The sequence below is a fragment of the Arachis hypogaea genome, chromosome 5 (assembly GCF_003086295.3).
Source record: "Arachis hypogaea cultivar Tifrunner chromosome 5, arahy.Tifrunner.gnm2.J5K5, whole genome shotgun sequence".
NCBI classification, from domain to species: Eukaryota; Viridiplantae; Streptophyta; class Magnoliopsida; order Fabales; family Fabaceae; genus Arachis; species Arachis hypogaea.
This window is the reverse complement of record NC_092040.1, coordinates 110625216-110650293: the sequence shown is the minus strand read 5'-3', so window position 1 is coordinate 110650293 and position 25078 is coordinate 110625216. Positions and strand designations below refer to the sequence as shown.

At 37.1% G+C, this 25078-nt stretch overlaps 1 protein-coding gene across 1 annotated transcript; it reads left to right on the top strand.

Moving 5' to 3' along the window:
* The first annotated feature begins 1245 nt into the window (after window positions 1-1245).
* Window positions 1246-7868, top strand: LOC112802717 (uncharacterized). Its single transcript, XM_025846052.3, has 8 exons — window positions 1246-1858; window positions 2539-2663; window positions 3242-3279; window positions 3935-4045; window positions 4140-4219; window positions 7051-7087; window positions 7281-7322; window positions 7410-7868. Exons 1-8 carry the CDS (start codon window positions 1556-1558, stop codon window positions 7493-7495), a joined length of 822 nt encoding a protein of 273 aa, XP_025701837.1. The 5' UTR covers window positions 1246-1555; the 3' UTR covers window positions 7496-7868.
* Window positions 7869-25078: the final 17210 nt, after the last annotated feature.

Here is a 25078-nt window from a genome sequence, read left to right as displayed (position 1 = left end):
TTAGTAATATCCTCAACTTCTTCAAAAATTCTTGCAAGATTTATAGTCAATTCTTTCAACAATGATTTTCTTTGTCTCAGATGTCTTCTCTTTTCAGTTATGCACATTATTTCTAATTCTTTGGTTAGTAAATTTGAATTAGATGTATGTTCCTGTGATCATTAAAGATGATACATCAATTATCTTATATTATTAAAAAAAAAATAGTTTATCCTTAGAATTAAAAGGAAACAACATTATATTACCACTGTTATTCAGTAGTATCCATAACCTTATCACTCATATACGTATACATAAATTATCAGTCGTAGGATTGATTTTAACAATTTTGTAAACACAGACCGTCGTTGTTAAAAAATAGAAAAATTTTAAATGGAGTAATTAATTATACTAAGCAAGGGAGGTGTGCTATGCATCTCTAATTCGTACTTTTATAGTTGGCTTATACCTAAAATTTTCTGAAACCTAATTGACTTTGATTTGAATTTAAAACAAAAATCCTAACAACTAACTAAAAGATGATATAATGTAAACAAAATTATTATTGTTAGACGAAAACTAATTGAATAATTATTAATTATTATCATTATTAGCTTAGAAATTAATTTGAATTAATTCGCACTGACTCATAAAATAATTACGTGAACTTATTAGTATAGGAATAAATTTGAACTATTAGTGTAAAATAAAAACATAGAGCTTACAGTCTAGTGGTAACGGCAAGTAGAGGCATTGAAAGAGGACAATCTTTTATAGCCTTCTTTATATTTCTGTATTAGGTGTTGTAGAAAGGAGAAATTTAGAAATCTTTAAAGATGAGTAGCTAGCGCCTAGCGACAATTGTAATTGTGTAAATTGCAGAAAAGCTTTAATAAAGAATGACTCAACTTACAGAGCACAGTTTTTTGTGAATCTCCAATCTCTTTTATTAATTTTTCTTTTACTAATATTTAGTGTTTACCAAAATATTTTTTTTTCTTTTGTCTTTATGTCTATAATAAACACTATATTTCTCTTTTACAAAGCAATACAATTATGTATCTTTAAAAGAATATATTTATATAAAACAATACAATTAAATATTAATAACTAAAATGATTTGAGAGGGAATTCAATTTTCATATAGGTAGTAGACCTAATGAGTGGGGAGTTGATCCTTTTCAATAAAAAAAATTAGATGATATCAATTATTTAATCTAATTCTTTATTATTTTTTTATATTTATTTTTGGTGACTTATAAAATTAAAGATAAAAAATTATACTTTATTTTTTTAGATGTTAAAAAAATTGAGAAAATTCATTTCCATGCGTGTGTGATCCGACCTACTATCCAACCCAAACACAATTCCGAAACCTAGTCGGAAAACCAAACGGAAAGTGGCAACCACCAACCACGACGGACCAATCGAAACGCTGACAATACTCCCAATACACACTCTCTCTCTCCCCCCCCCCTTCTCTCTCTCTCTCTCTCTCATCAAAACTTAATTTTTAAGCGGAAAAAGAAGAGTGCCTCCAATTTCGCATTTTTTTATAGGAAAAAGAAAAGAAAAAATGGCGATTAATTCAGCATCTTGTTGCTGCATGCCATTCTCCTCTTTGCCTTCTTCTTCTTCTTCGTCTCGTTCCGTTCTCGGAGCGCCCAATTCAAAGCCCGGCTTCTTCGGCGACGCTCCGCGCCTCAGCGCTCCGAGCCTCAGGCTCTTATCGGTTCGGGCCCAGGCACCCGATAGGGATGGTCCTGTTGGTGGACCCAAGAGGCGGGTCAGCTTAGATAACTCAGTTACCTCCGTCGGGTTATCCTCTTCCTCCGCTTCTTCCGTGATCGATTTTCTCACCCTCTGCCATCGCCTTAAGGTAATGGAAGGAAAGAGTTCATCACTCAAACCCTTCATGTAAGAAATCGCAGTTTTCTCTCTTCTCCTTTTCCCCTTACTTTATGGTTTAATCGGTTTATTTTGTTCTGTCATCATCTCTCTGTCTTTGAAAATCATAATTTCTTAGAATAAAGTGAAGCAGTGTGGAGAAAACATATGATCCGAAAAAATCCCAATTTGACCCTTTCTTTTTTATAATTTTATTCAATTGATAATGAATTGTGTTACCGTAGACTCGGGTTTTTGTGGGAATCCCATACATGGGAATATATTTTACCAGTAAATTTTGTCATATGTATAGGTATATAAGATAAGATATTGTAATTGTAATTCAGTATTATATTTTGGGTTGGATGCTAGATATGTTATTACATAGGTTGAAATTGGCTATCTTTATGATTCTGGTGGGCTATGGAACCATTTTTCAGAAAATGTGATCAGATATATATCTCACTGTTTTATTTACTTTAATGCAAAGGAGCAGCAGATTAATTTTATTGAGTGCTTTTGTAAATTTTCTTACTCTGCAAATGAAACTAGTCATCTGGAGATGATGCTACCTTAGGTATATAAAAATATTTTGAAGATGTAAACTGTGGTTCTACAACAGTGATTCACTAATAATGTAGTAATTTCTTGCCATGCATATGTTCCTCATAGACCACAAAGCGGAAAGGATGGATTAATCATGGGATAAAGAGTGCTGAATCGATTGCTGACCATATGTATCGAATGGCTTTGATGGCACTGATTGCTGCCGATGTACCTGGATTGAATAGAGAAAGGTTTCAAATTGAATTTTGCTATTATTCAAATTTGTTTTCTTTTTTGTTTGGGTTCATTCTGTTCAGTTGTTATGGTAAGCTGCTATCCTGTTTTTGGGGGTAATACATACATCTTTAGATTCCATGATTAATGGAAGTATGATGATCCTACTATTTTGAGGTTGCTTGGCTTGAATTATATATCATAACACTTGCTGTGGCACACATTCAAAAGTTTTGTTAGGGCGAGAAAGTTACTTTAGATCAGGTGCATCTTATAAATATCAACTTAAAAAAATTAGATGGTCCACTAATTAGCGTAATTTCACTAATAAGAAAACTGCTTGCTGCTTCAGAAAATGTGATCAGATATATATCTCACTGTTTTACTCTCTAAATTGTAGGTATCTAATAGTATGAGTCAGTGTATTTATATCCACCTCATCGATTTTTTTACTGAGACTTCCTTGTCTCAGTATTCATCATCATTGTAGTAATTTACTTAGCTTTCTTGCCTCTGTTCATGTTATTCATATTTCTGGACTTGCTTTTGTGTTATGTCCGCCTGATTTTCTCTATGCATTCTTTGTGTTGTGCAGATGTATCAAGATAGCACTTGTGCATGATATTGCGGAAGGTATCTCTCTAATGCCTTCTGACAGAATAATTTTTGCTGTTTGATAATAAGTATTGATGGAAAGTTTTACACAGGTTGATTTGCTATTGTTTTGGATAGAATAAAAAATTTGCAAAATCATTTTCAAATGACTTGCGACGGACTTATTGCTTGTTCTTCTTAGCTGCAACAATTGAAAATTCCACTGCAGCACAACTTTTAGAAGATGTGTTGATGGTTCTTTCATGTGACCAGAAAGTTCTGACACAAAGCATGTTTGATCTTAGTTAGTTTTGTCCTTTATAAGATTCACTTCTCCAGCTTAATAATAATCAGTGTATCAAAGACATGTTAGTGAATGTCGCTTGATAAATTGTTAATTAGTCATACATATTGACTATATGAATCAAAGAATAAGCAAGATGAAACTCCCAACTGGAATGTTTTGAATAAATATTTGCAAAAGCTAATTTGTACTTGGCAAGCAAAAGTCCGTAAAAAAATATTGGAATATTTGACTCATCTGATTTGTGACTTTATTGCTTTTGTAAGTGGCAATGAGCACATTCTTTATCCATAAGTATCTTCTATAAAGAAAGATAAAAGGAAAAGGGCTTAAGTCTAGTCTACTTGGAGATATTGCTTTGTAATCTAAATTCATTTTTGCATTCAATAGCTATTGTAGGAGATATAACACCATCTGATGGGGTGCCCAAGGCTGAAAAGAGCAAAAGGGAGAAAGCAGCTTTGAGTGAGATGTGTGAACTTCTTGGTGGAGGGATGAGGGGTAATTGCAAATTATATTTTCTTGTAGATTTACACTAAACTTTCCAAATCATGAAACAAAGTTTTACTTTGATGGCACCTTTCTTATTTTGCAGCTGAGGAGATCAAAGAACTTTGGGAAGAGTATGAAAACAATTCCTCTAAAGAGGCTAATCTTGTAAAAGATTTTGACAAGGTACACATATGCTATCTTATACAGAAAAGCCTTCTCGCCACATAGATCCTTGGAAATGCACTTAAATACAATAACTTTAAATGCACATAGTTTTGTGAACATCGATTTCAACATATGGGGAATCATGCAAAGATCAGCAGTGACTTTTATGAGTTACATTACTAGTAAATTCTTTTGTGAGGAAATGTGGGAAAGCACGAGTTTAATATGTTGAGATTTTAGTTAACATAATTTAAGCATAAATGGAGTGTACAAAATTGACATGATCTATGAGAGGGTGCAATGGTGCTTTTGGCCCATATAGTCAATATAACCTAGTAAGATGGTTTTGTTGTAGCCTTTGGATATAGTAAAACTATACAAGTACCTCTACCCATCAGCTTAAGCTTTTGGGAGAGATTGTTTCCTGATATGGTATCAGAAATTTATGACAAAAAAGGTGAGAATTCGATCCATGTTGTCCCAGTTCTTTCAAATTAAGGATTTCAGTCACAAGATAAGATGGACATGTGCATTATCCATGCATCAAGCCCAAAAATGTTTCTTGTGCGAGGAGACTTCTTAGATATATAATCATTGATGTGTCTCAACCTAGCAGCTTGTAGACAGTTTCGAGAACCAGTTCGAACTGGCCAGTTTGACCTGGTTTACCGGGAACTTGCCACTAGACTGGTCCAGTTTGGGGTAAAAACTGGTTGCACGTGAATTGGTCAAAAACTGAAAAAACCAGTAAAAGAAACTGGTAAACTGGTTGAACTAACTCGGTTTTTGGCAGTTAACCGGTTCAAAATAATAATACATAAAAGGATTTTTTTTTCTAAAAAAATATATTTTATACATTGATATATTATTTTATTATATCGGAGTTGAACCTTTAAACCTTTAGCTTCACTAGTTCGAATTTTGGTTCGGCTTTTAGAACATTGCTTGTAGGTGTTTGGAAAATATTTTCAACTATATAGCACAAGTGATAGACTCTCTAGAATCAATAACCCCAGTCAGATCTATGTCTAGAAACACACAAATAGCTAGCTTCCTGATTCTAAAAATAGTGTTTAGGAATAGAGTAGAGGTATCCTACTAAAGATTTCTCAAAAAAATAAATAAGAGTAGAGGCATCCTACTAAAGATTTCTCATAAAAAAGAAAAGGAACTCACTGCTTTCACTCATTTTATTAATTATAATTAGCCTATCTACTTTGCTAGATCTGAAGTTCAAAGCCAAAGGCATGATTACACTTTAGCTTTATCAGTACAAAATTGCTGGAACACTTTTTCAATTAACTTCTCTATAGATAATCACAACTTCTAGTTACTATATTGCTGCTTAGTAGTGACATTCAGTGCCACTATAACTCATATTTTCTGAGAAACACAACACGTGCGCACGCGCGCACACACACACACATAAAAACAACAATAACAATGTCTTATCCCACTAGGTGGTGTTGGCTACATGGATCAAACTTTGCCTATATTATATAGTCAATCCCAAGCCTAGAAAAAGAGAAGGATTATGTAAAGCCTTCAACAGTTAACAAAACATAAAACTTTGTCGAATCTTCATGACATGAATCAAACAAGATGGAGAAAAGAATGTTAGAAGAAAATGGGAGGATCAGGGATCTTCATAACAAATTAAAAAAATATTTAAAGTGAAATTTCCTGTCTCTAAACCCGTTTGAGAGGAAAAGTCATGTATAATGAAAGATCCTGCTAATGCTTTAGTCACATGTGTATTTGTATATACCATCAAAGATGTCTAATCCCTAGAAGCATTATATTTAAAACTTAAAAAATTGATTGAAAATTTTTGCAGTCTAATTCTGAATAAAGCAAGTAAACTAAATGTAGCCTTCTAAGTCCACTAAGCATGAGATCTACATTTATTGTGTCTTAATTAGCCTGTACTGCATTCAATTTTATCCAAGAAAAATGTATTTTTTTTTTAATTTTTCACCTCTTGGATTTTCTTACACGGTTACACCTACATAAAATTTTCTTGTACAACTTTATGGTCCAGATTAATGGTTTCATTTACTTGTTTCAGTTCTGTTATAAATCCTCTTGCAACTTGAGTGATTAAGGAAAATGAATAATGACGAATGTGTTGAATACTTTGAACACATACACTGGTGATAAAGGTTGTTAGGGGAACTTGGGTATTATGGGGTGCCCAAAGTCCTCTATCGAGTAGCATAAAATGCTTGATGTTGTATTTAAGAAGAGTGATTCTTCACCCTTAAAAGATAGCTTTTAAGGTGTTTCTCCCATTTAACATTGGTATCAGAACCTGGTTGTTGGCAGCACAGAAGGGGCTACTTAGAGGCTAGATTGGGATGAATACTGGATACTGGTAGCTGATAGCCAACTGCCTACTGCTGATGTATTTTTAGGGACTCAGGTATTATGAGATGTTCAAAGTCCCACATTGAGTAGCGTTGGATGTTAATGTTGGATTTAAGGAAAGTAGTCTTTCCCCATTAATAGTTAGCTTTTGAGGTCTAGTTCCCCGTTTTACTTAGGTACTTAACAAGGCGGTGTACTCTGTTTAATCATGGTGAAACTTTGGCATCAATGATTATCAAGATAACCATGATCCACCCATGATCAATTTCAAGTTATTAATAACAATATCATATATCAATATTAAAAAATTCAAGGGATTCAAGTGTTTGTTGTTTAAATTTATGTAGGAGAAAGTTTATGCAACATATAGTGTGTTTTCCCTTTATGTTATCACAACATGCATGTCTGGAGTTGGAACTGTCAATTGAGATCTTGTGGTTTCTTTATAATTGCTTTCCCTTGCTTCTCTGAATTCTGATCAGGTTGAAATGATTCTACAAGCACTGGAATATGAAACGGGTGAGTTATGGATAGATCCATTTTCTCCTATATTGAATTGAAACCATTTTAAAACCTTAATTTTGGAATTTTTAAACAACTGATTTTCTTCTTGACGAGCTGATAATGTTTCCTTAAATCTAGTTTGACCTTACTTACTGAATAGTCATGATGTGCTGTTTAATGCTAAAATTCTTCTATATTTTTTTGGCAGAACATGGAAAGGTTTTGGATGAATTTTTCATTTCAACTGCAGGTAGAGTTAAATAAACATTCTCTAGTAATGAAATGGAACTTCTTTGTTTAAACTTTTCCTTAGCCTCTGCTCATGTTTGGCCTTCAGGAAAGTTTCAGACTGAAATAGGGAAAAATTGGGCAGCTGAGATCATTTCAAGAAGAAAATCTTTGTCAAAAAAGAGGATGAGTTGATGATATAAGCAAGTGGCTAATTATGGTTGGTGAGATTGACACAATGGCTAAGTATACTTGACAACCTTTAAGCATGACTTCATTCATAACGTAGTCCTGGAGTTTTGACATAAATTAGGGATAATATCATTTGTCCCATATAAGTTTACCTTCGTTCCTTTTTAAAAAAGAATCTTTTGTTAGTGACTCATTTAGTCTCAGCTTCTGTTTCATTCTTTTCTTTTGAAGACATTATGGTGTAAATTCTTACCAAGTATTTAGGCATTTTTTTTGCAGTTGTACTTTGTCTTCTAAGCATTGCAGGTGCAACTGTTTGGTTTTATTTGTTTTCTATGAAGTTAATTTAAATAGGTATTTCATTTTCTTTCTTAAACAGTTTCTTGTTTGTTTTTCCTTGGTTGTTTTTTTTTTCTTTCCAGTCACCAAAAAAAAAAAAGGTATTCCTTTTTAAGCGATATAGTTTGGCACCGCAATTCAATTATAAAAGAAATTTCCGGCGTATTAGTTAGAAACCTTTAGATAAAGAAATATTCAGATCATACATGGTCGTATTTCGATTTAAATATTTTACAATGCCAATTAATTATTAATCCGCGATATTAATGTGTTGTGGAGTCAAGATATAGTTAGAGGACAGTAACAGTTTTTCAAGCAGGATTAGTCGGATATCAATGGATGTATAAGTGATGGAAAGTGGAAACCAAAAAAAAAAAGGATTCAATTATGAGTGTTTGGTAGTTGGTGATCATTTTGAAACGAACGCCAGAAGGTTGTTGGGCAGGAATTGCAGTGAGTTTGCTATGACTCGCGTTGAACTACGGCCAGGTTGCACTTTCAATCTTTCTGCTTATGTTTAAATATCAGATCCAAATTTTCACCATCTTATTTTTGAGAGATTAACAGCTATTATCATCAAACTCCTCACCAATAGTGCAGTTGATTGTTCTTGGTTTGGTATGGGTGCATAACGATGCTATATATCTCCGCTAGAAGGCTGACCATGTTATATGAGGTAATCATGAATTGATTTGATAAGAATCTAACTAACGACGTGTAACAGCGCTATTGATCGTTGCTATGGGTTTGTCTAATCCTTTGGGATGTATAGAAGGCTGACCATCCTCCTTACCTCCTTTACATAAGCAAGACATACAATTTTCAATCCACACTTTACAATTAGTTCGCATAATGGCAAACACGTAGGCATATAGTTAAGTAGTCATAACCAATAAAACACACCCAAATAATACACACAAATGCACTTTTTCAATGTGTGTCTTATTAGCCTTGAGCTCAAGTGTCAATTAACTACAAGACCCACATATTCCGTAGCTAACCTGAACAGTTTTATAGTCATACATCTTACAAGGGGTATCATCAAAACTTCCCAGAAGTCTATAGAATATATAAATGATTGAAGGAATAGTGCTCTATCACATTTTCTTAGAGGAATCCTATTTGAAAGAGTAACAGATCCCTTTTCGAACTTGAAGAGAACCACATATGATCCCAATACAAGTATCCATGGGTCCTCATTATTGTAATCATGTTAAAACCATGAGAAGGCTGTGGTAATTCTCAATATCAATCTCAACCTCATTGGCATTGTATCACCATACTCGACTGTCATCTTTGTCATTGTAATTCAGATCCTAATTATTCCTACAACTCCTACATTTCAATTCACAAAAATTACGTCCACAAAGGTGTAACTTGGGCCATCATGTATGTCTTGCGGCTCTAGGGTCTTTAGAAGAGACTTTGAACGCCCACCAACGAAGCCTTCTCTATCATGGACAGCTAGCACATTCCTACGTACAGAGTCTCATGTCGTGTACATGAAAAAACTCTCACTACAACTGTATAGTAAAAGGCATTTGGAATTCTCCTACTACATGGGAGTCCTCTGAGCTTGCGAGGTCTCGGAACCAGAGTTTTCTTGTCCAGAAGGGAGCCACAAATCACTTAAAACAAGCGGATATTGTAACACCCCATTACCTAAACCTTACCTCTAACCGTAAAGTGAAGGATAACAAAGTGACATGACAGTTCTAAAACCTTACCTAAACTTATAAAGCTCAAAGTCGCATAAAACGAAATTACAATATGCGAAACGTTCACACATGATACTAAACGCACAGGTACGAATAGAACAAGACATAATATATATAAAACCTTGTAGATAACTCCAGGATACATAAGGTAATAATAAAAATAAAGAAGATATATATATAAGTATGATATTAAAAAAAAGGACTAGTCACAGCCTGCAGAGTTTAGGCCGACTAGTCAAACTGAAATACAAGAGTTTTGGAAGTTAAAAACAGTTTATACAATTTATTTCTCAAACAAGATGCAACAACATCACACATCAATAATTCCTCATACATCAATTCATCACTTACCACTCGTCATCATAATAATCATCCACCACCAATCATAGCTCAACATCAATAATTCATCATCATGCAACATTAACTCAAGAATCAACACCATTTATGAACAACAATCTCATTTCAATAATTATCAACAATCAATCCAATCCTATCCTAAGGTCTACTAGTCTAAGTGTCCATAAATATTACATATTACATAGAAAAAATCGAAATCATACCTTGATCAATTCTCAATATACACCAAACACCAAAATGAAGCCACCAAGCTCGATCCAAAAGTCTCAAACCAACTCCAACAAACACCAAAACTCAATCTAACATCATACAACATACCAACATCAAACCTAGGGTTCACAAAAATAACTAAACACAAGGGTTTAGTGAGACCTTACCTTATCCAATAAGATTAGGGACAAAATCCAACAATATTCCAATGCTAGATCACCCTTAAACAAACAAAATCACAAAATCTACTAAAAAACCAAACGTAAAAATGTGAAAATGTTAGGGCAGGAACTAGAGCACGAGTTTTGAGTTCCTACCTACAAACCTTAGTTAGAAATGACGTGCTCGGCGAGAGCTTCGCGTGGCCATAAACAACTCGTCAATCGGAGCACCGTATTTCAAGTTATGGCTCCCGAAAGGTGACAATGAATAGTGACACCCATTTTCTTTTCCCTTCTCTTCACTCATGCTGATCCCTCTCTCTCTCTTTTATGGAAAATGAGCTGAAAGCTCATTAAACATACATATATATGTTGGACCTTGGGCCCGGTTTGGGATTAGTCTAATCCGTTAGCGTTTCAGGTCCGTTTGACCCACTTTGGGCCAAAACCTTTAAGATTAGTGTCCGGTTTTTTATTCTAAATTATTCTTATCCTTTCAAAACAATAAATTCAATTTTCAAAATCTTATTTTCCAAAATACGTGGTACTGGACAGACTAGAACCAGTACTACCAGTTTAAGCACCGATACGCATTTAACAAAAATTTTTTCACAAAAGATACATTTTTCCACTCAGAAAAATCCATCGAATTCAAAGTCTATATTTTTGAGTCTATTTCGGACAGTTAAAAATTATTATTTTATTAAAGCAGTTATTCCGGTTCTTACATTCTCCCCTCATAATTAGAAATTTTGTCCTCAAAATTCAAATCGCGTCATATTTCCTCCACGAAGCATTCTATTACCCACGTTGTCAACCTAAACAAGTCGTCAAAGCCTCTCATCCACCGTAGTTCTACCGTGTCGATGTTCCCTCTCGCCTTCCGCTGTGTCACTCTAATTATTCGTCACCAAGAATCCGACTTACTCTACTACCTCGAACATAAACTTCCCTTTAAACCAAATACTCCTTTTGCAACATTTTGTAAAGCTCTCAAAACAAGTTCAATCTAAACATTTTCAATGTCAAAACTTTTTCAAAAGACTCAAAAATCATTTATTCTTGAATCAATCACTTTAAATCATGATTTTCCTTAAATTCATTAAAATCCTTAAATCATAACTTTTCAATTTGAATCCTTTTCGAGAAGTTAAATTACAAACTAAATTCACAAAACAACAAAATCATAGAACTCACTTTTTCTATAAACCATACATTTAAACCAAGAGTTTCGACTTAGTTTTAAAACTAAATCATTTAAACCAAAAGTTCCAAACCAAATTTCAAAATTATTCTACGCTTTAAAACTTTTTCAACATGATTCACGGCCATACATGTTAGAAATTGAAAATCCTTATTAAAAACCGCAAAAATATTTGTCTCATTTTGTAGCTGCATCAGTCGGCACTTCCCCTGCCACCAGTGCCGACCCTCACCCATAAACTGATATGCCGCAAACTCCACAAACTGGTTTTCTGAAACATGTTGAGCTCGTAACGCATTGACTAGGTTAATCATTCTCAATATCTCTCCGTTAATGTGATTGACCTCGTCCGTGAGTTGCCATTTGGGATCCTGTCTACACCAAACAATTGATATCGAGGTGATCAGTCTCAATATCTCAAACCTAGTGCTTCAATTATCACCAAAGACACTCACAAACAAGCATGTTATGCATATCAAGTAGATAACATACATAGCATGAAAGAAAAACGACCCAAAGTGTGCAACGAAGCACAATCGGTCCATCCTTCAGGCTCACGAGGACGAACCGCTCTAATACCATAAATGTAAAACCCTGTTACCCTAAGTCTTATCTCTAGCCGTAAAGCGAAGAATAACAAAATGAGATGACAGTTCTAAAGCTTATAATATATAATATATATCCAAGAATTTATATAACTAGAAGCCTGATGAAGGAATAAAGCTCAAAGTCGCATAAAGCGGAATTACAATATGCAAAACGTTTAGTAACAGAACACGACATAATACATATAAAACCTTGTAGATAGCTCCAGGATATACAAGGTAATAATAAAAATAAACTATATATATATAAGTATGATATTAAAAAAATAGGACTAGTCACAGACTGCGGAGTTTAGGCCGGCTAGTCAAACTGAAATACAAAAGAGTTTTGGAAGTTAAAAACAGCTTATACAATTTATCTCTCAAACAATATGCAACAACATCACACATCAATAATTCCTCATACATCAATTCATCACTTACCACCCATCATCATCATAATAGTCATCCACCACCAATCATAGCTCAACATCAATAATTCATCATCATGCAACATTAACTCAAGAATCAACCCCATTTATGAACAACAACCTCATTTTAACAATTATCAACAATCAATCCAATCCTATCCTAAGGTCTACTAGCCTAAGTGTCCAGAAATATTACATATTACATAGAGAAAACCAAAATCATACCTTGATCTATTCCCAATATGCACCAAATACGAAAATAAAACCACCAAACTCGATCCAAAAGCCTCAAACCAACTCCAACAAACACCAAAACTCAATCTAACATCATACAACATACCAACATCAAACCTAGGGTTCAAAAAAATAATTAAATACAAGGATTTAGTGAGACATTACCTTACCCAACGAGATTAGGGGTAAAATTCAACAATATTCTAACACTATATTACCCCTAAACAAACAAAATTATAAAATCTACTCAAAAACCAAACGTAAAAATGCAAAAATGTTTGGGTAGGAAACTGGAGCATGAGTTTTGAGTTCCTACCTACAAACCTTAGTTAGAAGTGACAGGCTCGACGAGAGCTTCGTGTGGTCGCAAACAGCTCGTCAATCGGAGCACCATATCTCAAGTTTTGGCTCCCAGAAGGTGACAATGAATAATGACACCCCTTTTCTTCTCCCTTCTCTTCACTCACAGTGGTCCCACTCTCTCTTTTATGGAAAATAAGCTGAAAGCTTATTAAACATACATATATATGTTAGGCCTTGGGTCCGGTTTGGGCCTGGTCCAATCCGTTAGCGTTTCAGGTCCGTTTTGCCACTTTGGGCCAAAACCTTTAAGATTAGTGTCTGATTTTCGATTCTAAATTATTTTTGTTCTTTTAAAATAATAAATTCAATTTTTAAAATCTTATTTTCCAAAATACGCGGTATCGAATAGACTAGAGCCGGTAATACCGGTTTAAGCACCGTTAGGCATTTTTACAAAAAATTTTCGCAAAAGATACATTTTTCCACTCAAAAAAATCTATTAAATTCAAATTTCACTTTTTTATTTTCAAAATATCATTTCTATATTTTTGAACCTATTCTGGACAATTAAAAATTATTATTTTATTAAAATGGTAATTCTGGTTCTTATAGATACACCAGAGTATACTCCATGTAGACTTAGAAAGGCAAAGCATTGTCCTGGTTTGAGGAAAGCACAAAAGAAAAAGATAGTTAGAGGGAACAATGTTCGGCTTGCAATCCATTGAAGGTATCTCTATAAAAATCCAAAAACAAACAAATCAACACTATAAGGAAGAATGTTAGAACTTGGTGGGCAAATTTATATGCAATAAAGAGATGAACCTGAAGGCTTGCAAGAATAACATCATTGGCATATAGGAAAATCCAAAAGGACTCGTTATTTTAAAGGTAAGAAGAAACACCCTGTTGTTTAGTTTCGAGGACATCAGGAGAGGCAAACAGATCCTCAATAGGGCCCCTAGTACATAAAGGGGCAACTTTTGAACTTGCAGGAGTGGTTAGGAGGTGAGTTCATACTTGAAGTTAAGCATGATTTTATGGAGTTTTGGGTACAAATACATGGATTACCCCCTAGAGCTAACGAAAAAAATAGCAAAAAGAATAAGAAATATGATGGTATGGTTAGTGAACTGGAAGATCCAAAGAGGAACAATACTTTATTGAGAATATTTTTGAGAGTCAGAGTAGCGCTTGACATAGCTAAACCACTACCTACTGGGTTTTGGTTAGAAAGGGTGGAGCTGCCCAAAGTCTAGATTTATATCTGATATGAATGACTCCAAGACTGCTTTTGTCTAAACTATGGCAGACTGGGGCATAGGAGTAAGGATTGTAAGGAGGAAATGGCAATGACAGTATGGGACCTGTAAAAACCATGGTACAATAAGGGACTAGCAGTTTTACAGGCCAAAAATATTGGGCAATCTGACTGGAGAACTTCAAAAGAAAGTAGTCAGGAGGAGATGGGAGAGGAGATGGAGCTACGTGGAAAACAACAGGAGGATAGGGGGAGTGAGGATCGACAAGGAACGGAAGAGAGCGGAGTAGGTAGGAAAGAAAAAGGAAAAGTTCTGACTAAAGAAGAAAGTGGAAAAATCATGGGAGTTGGAAGAAACGAGGAGCTGCAAAATTGGAGAAAGGATGACAAAGGAGACAATATCCCCAAAAATTAGGAAAAAGAGGAGAGAAAAGAAGCACAAAATTCAAGGGTGATTGAAGAATTAGAGTATCAGTCTTAGAGTATGGAACAAATGATAAGAGGGAGTGTAAACGGGGGTATCAGTGTCCAACAAGAACTGGTCCTTAACAACACATTAGAAGCCCAAAAGAAACAACAAATAAGAGAATGGCTCAATGCAAATGTTCAAGAGAATATGAATAGAATGTGTGAGAATCAAAATAATCAGAAAGCCCAATAAAAGAAGGAATGTACAATGGGAGACACAGCCAAAATGGGGAGCCAAATTTTAAAATACAAGAGTCTAATACAAAGATATCAGAGCATTACACCAATGGAAAAACACTCAAGCCTATATGAAAATATAACAGAAAGGGTGAAATTAGGATCTCAAGAGAGGACAGCAGCCCTGGAAGTAACAAAAAGGAGTCAATGAGAAGTAACAACATGAAAATTTAGATTCCCAAACTCATAGAAACAATGAGCTAGCATTGGAGGTATAGAGACCAAGGAGAATAGAAGAAAAAGCGAGTTGTAAGTAAAGAAAAATTGGTGCATAACAATGATGAAGGAGAGTTGTACTATGTAGAGCTGGCTAGTGATGATGATGGAGAAGAGGAAAAAAAGGTTGCTGAGAAGGAGGAAACAATAGGCTGGGAAATTGAGCTGGCGCTAAACATGAAAAAAGGGTTACACCTAAAGAGGAAGAGGGAAAGCAAGGGAATGATCTTAATCTCCAATGAAGACAGAGGAGGGAATCGCACAAATGAAGGGGATCAAGCATCAAAGAGGCTGAAAACTCAGAATGAGGAGAACAGAGTAAGGATAACTTTGTGAAAAAAAACATTGAATCACAGGCTGTTGAGAATAACATGGCTGAGGAGGCGGACCTTAACATGTCCCAACCTCAACCATGAGTATTTTAAGTTGGAATTTGTCGAGGTTTAGCGGCCGCCTCGACAATTTCAAAACTTTTGGGCATATGTAAAATGATAAGGCCTGATGTTATTTTTCTTATGGAAACTAGAACTAAGCTAGACAAATTTAATAGGATAAAAAGAAGATTTCATTTTGGATACTCCTTTTGTGCTGAACCCCAGGGGTTGTGCGGTGGTCTCTGTTTATTTTGGAATATTAATATAAATATTAATATTTATAGCTGGTGTGATAATTATATTAGAGCGATTATGCAGGATAGAAATGGAAAGGAATGGATTGTAACATTTGTATATGGTAATCCTACTTTTAAAAATAGGAAAAAATTATAGATGGAGCTCTCGAATATGAACTTAAACAAAGGAGAATCGCAGTTATATATCAGGGACTTTAATGATATTGTATCTCAAGATGAAAAAGAAGGACTATACAGTCTAAACATAAAATTTTGAAATAGAAAATTTTAGGAGTTTTATCGATAAGAACAACTTAATAGATATTGAGCTGAAAGGGAGTAAATATACATGGTTTAGCAATCCGAGGAGAGGAGTAATAGTAAGGGAGAGGCTTGACAGAGCATTAGTAACATGGAAATGGAGAGAGATTTTTCCAAATGCTAAGCTCATCTCCTGCCTGATAATCAGCTCAGATAATTGCCCAATAGTGCTAGAATGTGAGCCTAAAGGAAGTAGTATAATAGATTGCATGCAGAAAATTCCAAAAAGGATCACTGATGAGATGAATAAGGAACTATGCAGTAATGTTAAGGAAGAAGAGGTTTGGAAAATCGTGTTCAGCATGGGAGGTTTAAAAGCGCTTGGTCCAGATGGACTAAATAGTCTTTTTTATCAGAAAAATTGGAATATAATCAAAGAAGAGGTGTGTGCAATTGTGAAGAGGTTTTTTTAGGATGGAGTCATGCCACAATAAATAAGTAAAACAACTATAATGCTAATTCCAAAAACAAAGCATCCGAAGAACTTGAATCAACTGAGACCAATAAGCTGTTATAACTTTTTCTACAAGATTATTTCAAGAGTATTGATTTTGAGGCTGCAAAAAGTGCTAGAAAAAGTGGTTTCCTCAATTCAAAGTGCATTTGTTAGAGGTATGCTAATTCAAGATAACATTATTATTGTGTAAGAAGCTTTTTATATATTGAATAAAAAAGGAAGGGAGGGTGCACATGAATTGGCAATCAAGCTGGATATGAATAAGGCCTATGATAGATTAGAGTGAAACTTTTTGGAAGAAGTATTAAGGACCTTTGGTTTTAGGGACAAATGGGTACAATTATTGATGGGATGTGTTAAAAGTGTGAGTTATACGTTCATGGTTAACAGAAAGTTATCAAATAAACCACAACAAGGACTGAGACAGGGAAGAATGATAATATCATTTCGGGAATGAGAATTCCACCAACAACCTCTAAGTTAACTCATTTGTTATTCGCAGATGACTCTATTATGTTTGCAAAGGCAAAAGAAGAGATCTACCAAATTATTCAAATGTTAAATAGATATATAGAGGCGTCGGGATAGCGGATTAATTTAGACAAGTCCGAAATTGCATATAGAAGCCAAGGCCCGCTTCAGACAAGGATAAACATTGATAAAATTTTAGAGACAGCTGCATGGGATAATCCCGACAAATATTTAGGATTGCCAGTTAGTTGGGGAAGGTCAAAAAGTAAAGCTCTTGAATTAATTGAGGAAAAGATACAAGGCAAGGTCGAAGGATGGAAAAAAGAGAAGCTATTAAACAAAGTAGGGAAAGAAATGTTAATAAAGGCAGTAATTCAAGCTATTCCAAGCAAAAGTAGCAAAGTTTTGGTGGGCAGAATCTGGAAAGGAGAAGGGAATATATTGGAAGAGTTGGAAAGACATTTCAATAATAAGTAAGGAGAATGGTGGATTAGAAGTCAAAATTTGGCCCATTTGGTGAAACAAGCATGAAGATTAGCTCAAAACCAAGATGCTATCTGGACACAAATTTTGAAAGCTATCTACTTTTCAGATTGCGATTTTTGGGAGGCTAGAAAGCAGAAGAATGCTTCATGGGCATAGAAAAAGATTTTGGAAGGGAGGGAGTTTTTGAAAAGGAAAGGGAGACGGAGTATTGGAGACGGGTCAAGGATTGCGGTGTTGTCCTGTAAGACTACAAAGTAGAGGCTAGTTCGTCTGTCCAGGAGTCCTTTCTCTGATCCAGACGCTTCTTTAATCCACTGAGGATAACCTTGTTTGCCACCTCGACTTGTCCATTGCTTTGGGGGTGCTCCATGGAAGAAAACTTCTGTTTAATTCCACATCCTTCTAGGAACTCCCCAAATTTTTGGTCGAAAAACTACGTCCTATTATCTAACCTAATGATCTTCAGGATCCCAAACCTAGCGATCACTTGTCACCAAAATTTTTTTGGCAGTTTGCAGATGATATGATGGCCAATGGTTCAGCCTCTACCCACTTAATGTAGTTGTCAATGACCACAATGAGGTACTTGACCTATCCTGGGACCACCGAGAACGGACCCAAGAGGTCGACTCCCCATTGGGATAAGGGCCGGGAGGCCAGGATGGAGCTTAGCTGTTCTGCTGGTGCTTTGTGAAAATTCGTATTTTCTTGGCATTTCTTGCACTTCTTCATGAACTCGTGAGCATCCGTCATCATAGAAGGCCAATAGTATCTGGCTCTAATGAGCTTTCGAGCCAAAGTTTTTCTCCCTATGTAGTGGCCGCAACATCTTTCATGGACATCGCTTAGGATATACTCTGTCTGGTCGGGTCGTAAGCACTTCAGTAGGGGTTGATTAAGCCCTCTCTTGTACATCTGTCCTTATATTACTGTGTACTTAGCAGCCTCTCTTCTTATTGCTTTAGCTTCTTTTTCATCTCTCGGGAGAAGTCCTTCTTCGAGAAAACTTTAGATCGGCTTGATCCAAGAGAGGGGTTCCTGACCTTGGGTCAAACAGAGTGTCACCGATGGCTCCTTCACCAAGCCTTGGATGACAGATCGGTTTCCCGTTCCGGGTCTGGTGCTCGCCAATTTTGACAAAAAGTCCGCCTTAGCATTTTTCTCCCTGGGCACATGCTGGACTACTACCTCCCAAACTCCTTGCATAACTGCTTTGTTCCCTCTAAATACCTTTGCAACAGTGGGTCCCTGGCTTAGTAGGTCCCGTTTACTAGTAAGGTCACGACTTGGGAGTCGTTGTTGACTTAAAGTTTTGCTACTCCGACCTCCTTGCCTAAGGTTAAGCTGCCTATCATGGCTTTGTTTAGTTGTTGTAGGTTATTCCTTCTGAGCTCTTTAAAATGATCCCAGTTCCTCTGAATTCTTGGTTGTAAGCTCTGTCAACTTGGAGTCTGGTTCCCCACGAAGATCTCCATTCACTTCAACCAAGAAATCAATTATCGCTTGAGCTTTGATCGCATGTCAGGGTTCAAACCGAATGTCATACTGAGACAATTCTATTGCCCAGGCCATTTTTCACCCTACCAGGTCAGGTTTCTGTAGAATTTGTCTGATCACCTGCTTAGTTCTCAAGGTGATTGGGTGTCCTTGAAAATATTGCCTTAATCTTTAAGAGGAGATTAACAAGGCGTAAGCTAGTTTTTCCAACCTGGTGTATCTTAGCTCCACCCCTTGGAGCACCTTACTTATAAAGTACACAGGCTGTTGCAGCTTGTCCTCCTCACGAACCAAGGCAGCCGCCATGGCTTCTTCTGTGACCACCAGATATAAGTACACTCTTCTCTGGGTTTACCGACGATTGGGGGTTCAGACAAAATTCTCTTGAAGTGATGAAAAGTCTCTTCACACACTGGGGTCCATTCGAAGGCCATCCCCTTTTTCATTAGGTTTAAAAAGGGTAGTGCTTTTTCCGCTAATGCATCGAGAAAACGTGACAAAGCCGTTAGCCTCCCTGCTAGCCTATGCACATCCTTTACACAACAAGGACTCGTCATGCAGAGAACGGCTTCACACTTTCCGGGTTGGCCTTTACCCCCCTTTGCGTGATCATGAAACCAAGGAACTTCCTTGCCTCCAAGGCAAATGCACACTTCAGGGGGTTTAGCCTCATATTGTGCCTTCTTAGTGAATTGAAGATGACGCAGAGGTCGGCTACCCGGTTCGGCTGTCTTCACCAGTATGTCATCCACATATACTTTTACCGACTTATCGATATGATCCTTGAAGACTTTGTTCATCAGTATTTGGTATGTCACCCCTGCGTTCTTCAGCCCAAATGGCATGACCTTATAGCAGTAAGTCCTCGCTGGCATTATAAATGCCATTTTATCTTCGTTAGGTCAGTGCATTGGGATCTAGTTGTATCCCGAGTATGCATCCATGAAGCTCAAAAATTTGTATCCCGTTGCCGCGTCTACCTGGGTATCAATATTGGGAAAGGGGAATGAGTCCTTGGGACAGGCCTTGTTGAGATCTGAGTAATCAACACACATCCTTCACTTCCCATTCGCCTTCTTTACAAGCACCACATTCGAAAGCCAAGTTGAGTAGTCAAGTTCCCTAATGAAACCGGAGTCCAAAAAATTAGCCGTCTGCCTGGCTACTTCATCAGCTCACTCCGATGACATTTTCCTCCTTCACTGTGCAACTGGTTGGATTTATGGCTTCACGATCAAGCAATGCGACATGAAGTTAGGGTCAATCCCTGGCATGTCAGCTAGAGTCTAGGCAAAACGGTCTCTGTTTGCCCTTATGGCTGCCATGAGAGGTTCCTTCAATTCATGGGGGAGGTTTCCATTTATAAACGTAAAGTTGTCCTCTGTATCCCCTACCCGGAATTTCTCCAAGTCTCCCTACGATTTTGGCCTCAGATTCTCGTTGACCCTGGCATCTAAATCCGCCAAGAACATCCCGACTGCCTCCTTTGATTTCTTCCTGGTGTTAGGCTGGCATTGTCACAAGCAACTGCCGTTTCCAAGTCACCCCAGGTCAACCCCACGGATCTGTTGTCTGCCACAAATTTCATCGTGAGGAGCTTCGTGCAAATGATGTACGATAGTTCTTTAATAGTTTTCCTTACCAGGATGATGTTGTACCTCGTGGAATCCCTCAAGACAACAAATTCCTCCATTGCCGACTTCTGGTTTTCCCGGGAACCCACGCAGATTGGGAGTGTGACAGATTCGTCAGGCTTGATGTAATTGTCTCATAATCCTATGATCCAATGATGGTGACCCTTAAGGTCACTCTACTTGAACCCCAATGTGTCGAACACATTTCGGAACATGATGTTCGAGTCAGATCCTATGTCCACTAAGATCCGTCTGACCAGGTCTATCCCAATCCTTGCCGTGATTATCATTGACGGGTCCTCGGGAAGGTCATGGCACCAATGGTCTCCTAGGCCAAAGGATATCTCGAGAAGTTCTCTAGATTGGACCTTGGAGCTTCCCCAAGACATGGCTAATAGTTTGGAATCCTTCTTCGCCGCTAACTTCGACTTAGGTGGTCCATCTCTTCCAACCACTATATTTATCACCACCATTAGAGCGGTGTCCGTGTTCTCGGGGAGTCCTTGCCTCGGCTTCACAATTCGACTCTGATCTTCCTCGGATCACTCCCTCTCTCTTCTCTATAGTTCATGGATGAACTATGAGAACTTTGCTAGCTTTCCTTCCCGGATAGCTTGTTCTAATGCGTCTTCTAAATTAAAACAATCTTGTGTCTTGTGGCTAAAACATTTTTAATAATCACAGTAAAGGCTTTTGTTTCCCCTATCTTGTCCTTGAGTTGCTTTGACTTGGCTAGTATACCCTTCTCCGCGATCTGCTGGTAGACCTCAACGATGGGTGCGGTTAAAGGGGTGTAGTTGGTGAACTTACCTACATGGGAAAACAATTTAAACGGTTTCCCGGATGTCCCTTCTTTTGGTGCCTCTTTTGGCCTTTCCGAGTAACCAATCTGATGAACTGGCTGGTTAGGTGGTTGCTGCTTATTGGCGGCCAGCACTTGGCTGACCTCCTCATCATTGATGTATACCCTCACACAATTCTGGATCTCCTGCATCGTCCAGATGAGTTTGGTGGTGAGATGTTTTCTAAAATCCTCGTTCAGAAGACTATTGGTCAGACACAGACTTTCCACTGAGTCTATCAGGCTATCAATCTCCAGACATTCGTCATTAAACCAGTGAAGGAATTTCCTCGTCGGTTTGTTAGCCCGTTGGGTTACTCCTAGTAAGTTAATCGAGTGCTTGGCCTTGGCGATCAAAGTGGTGAATTGTGCCAAGAACCTTTGTGTGATGTTCACAAAGGCCGTAATGAATCCCTGTGGGAGGGGGTTGAACCAGGGAATCACCGGCCCGACCAAGGTTATGGGAAACGCTCAGCATCTAATAGCGTCTCCCGCTCCTTCCAAATTCATCCTGGTCTCAAAGGCCATTAGGTGCTCTTACGGGTCCTTGGTTCATCATACCTCATGTTCGTTGACTTGTCGAAGTTCTTCGATAGCCGGACCTTGAGGACGCACGGGTGGAAAGGAGTGGCTCCCTTTATAATGGGATCTCGCCATTTCTTCCCTCGATCTCTCCTTCGGTCCCCATGGGCTTCCGACCTGCCGAGGGTGTAAGTGAGGGAATGAGCGTCGGTTCGGTCATACCCGTCGTCCCTTTTAGGGCTTTGTTGCTGCTCTTCCGATCTCCGTGATGGAGATCGGGTCCATAAAAGGCTCAGACGGGAGTCTTGGCTATGCTCAGGGCAGTAGCAATCCCTCACCGCCAATTCCCTCTCCAAGTTCTGTACCCCGTGTCTGAGCTATTGCATGATTCGAGAGTTGTCATTGCCGGTACCACTGAACAAGCGCTTTTCGGGGGATCGGCCGTGGGAGTCGCCTAGGTGAGACGGGATATTCGGCTTTCCTGAGAGGTCCCCGAGCTTACCTTGTTCCTCCTTCTGCTCATACCTCCTTAATACGAGGGATAAGCTCCATGGTCGCGTTAGGTTCTCCACAGACAGCGCCAATGTAAGGTTGTTCGCCAGGATTCTGGGTCAGGTGTAGGTTAGGTCAAGAGCAACCAATAGGAATGGGAAAGTATCTGGACCTGAACGCGAGTTAAATGAAGAACGGTACTACCACGATCATCGGTTGGTCGGCGGGTGGGGCCTCCTACAAGGACACTCCGATGCCAAAGTAAGTGTCTATACGATAAGGCGGCTAATTAGGGTAAGCATAACGTACTTTGGTGAGGAGTATATCACTCCCCATTTATACCTTGTACTTGGGTGGGCCCTCTAACTTGGGCCCGTCTATCTGGAAGCTTCTGCTAGCTGTCCAGGTCTACGTTGAGAGATAAGATGGCGCGCAGGTCACTTTGCACGCATAGCTCGAGGACCCATTGGGTTTGTAACCCGCAATATGGACTCCCAGCCCGTATTGGGCTGGGTCGGAACAGAGTGATAAATTAGTCTAATGTTTAATTGAGTATAACATAATCTAACTAACTTGATTTGTCGAGGCTTATTGGTCTTCTTAAATATGTGTCGTGAATTTGAATTTCGCTTTATGTATGCAGCAATTCATTAGTAAATAATAAACTCTTAAATAAAGTTTAGATCCACAATAAATTAATTTTTAACCTACCAAAACAAAAAATATAGTAAAACACACACACACATATATATATATACAAAATCCCATTATGGTCCAATTCTGACCGATAGTAGATACCAGGGCTTTCCAATATTTGATTGATTACAATTCTATAAATTCCATTTACTGCTAACCATAGAAAGAAGAGCAACCGAGCCCAACAAATTAAATTCATATGACATGACCCAATCGAATAAATAAGAATTTTTGTCTTTTATTTCAAAAGCATTAGTTTTTTCGAAGTAATTTCTTTTTTTACCTGGATCAATCGAAAGTTTGATTCTATCTGAACTGCTCATTTTCAAATGATATCCACAGTGTTCACAAATATTCATTTTTGATTTAAACCCTGTCATCAGGTCACCAACTTCCTTGACTTTCCGGCACTGGGCAGGCGTCAGCCCCCATACATGGTCTTACGACTTTGCGAAGATCTATGTTTTTGGTAAACAGTCGCTCGGGCCTCGCCGTGACATGAGCGTGAAAGGGATAATCTGTTTTTTTTTTATAACTTCTAAGGGCTAAAATAATTTATTTTAACATTTTGGCCCCATATTGTACGGTGGGATATATATATATATATATATATATATATATATATATATATATATATATATATAATCAAAATAAAAAATATAGTCAAAATGTGCAGTTACTTTAGTGCATTATCACATTTGCGTTTGATTGTCGTTTTCTTAATAAAAGAAATCCTGATTTAATAGAGCGACCTCCACATATATTTTTAATCTAGTCTTAGTTAGGACAATATATTAATTAAATTCTCAAGGCTGTGTATTGACAAATATGAGTTAAACCCCAAAATAGTTCTTGAAATTGGCGTTTTGCACTAAAATTGTTTCTGAGACTCTAATTGCACCAATTACATTCTTGAGATTGAAAAAATGCACCATGTTAGTTCCTGACCTATTTTTCATTAACGACGTGATAACATGGCATGATGACGTAAACTGTAAGCGACACGTGTCACTTTATGATTTGGCCACGTGTAATGATATGATTCTGTGGTGACCAGTGACACGTGGCATGCTGACGTGGATGATTGTGCCACGTGTCACAATGTTATTTGACCACGTGTCGACACAGTATTCGTCCACGTGTTATCCATTATGCTATCGTTGTATATGCACCAAATTAGTCCCTCACTTTGCATTAAGTGGTTCATTTTAGTCCCTGAAATTGAATGTCGCGCACCAAACTAGTCCCTTCACCAGTTTTTTCACATTTTTTATAAATTCAAAATTCTCAATATTTTTGAATGCATTAATTTCAATTCTATTTTTTCACATGTTCTTCAAATAAAAGCGTTTTTATAAAATATTTTTTCTCTTGCGAATACCCTAATCGCCGACTTGGAGTTGACGTGAAGGCTTTTCAAACACCTTCAATACCATCTCCGACCTCTTTCAGTACTTTTATAAAATATTTTTTTTCTTGCGGATGCCTCTAATAGCCGCCGTCTTGGAGTTGACGTGAAGACATTTCAAGCTTCCCTCATTACGATCTCCGACCTCTTTCGTCTAGACTACAGAGGTCAAAGGTGGTAGTGAGGGTGCTTGAAGTTCCTTCAATCTAGCTCATTTATATATAACAAAAACATGTATTTCATAAGAAAAAAATATTTATTTTAATTATTGATTTCTTGTTAAAAATATGTTTTTTTATGAAAAAAAATGTCTAATCAATCATATAATTATTTTTTATAATAACATACTTATATATTACAAAATTTACCAATGTTAAATTATTAAAAAAATTATATAATTAAAACTAAAATTTTAAAATTTTTTATAA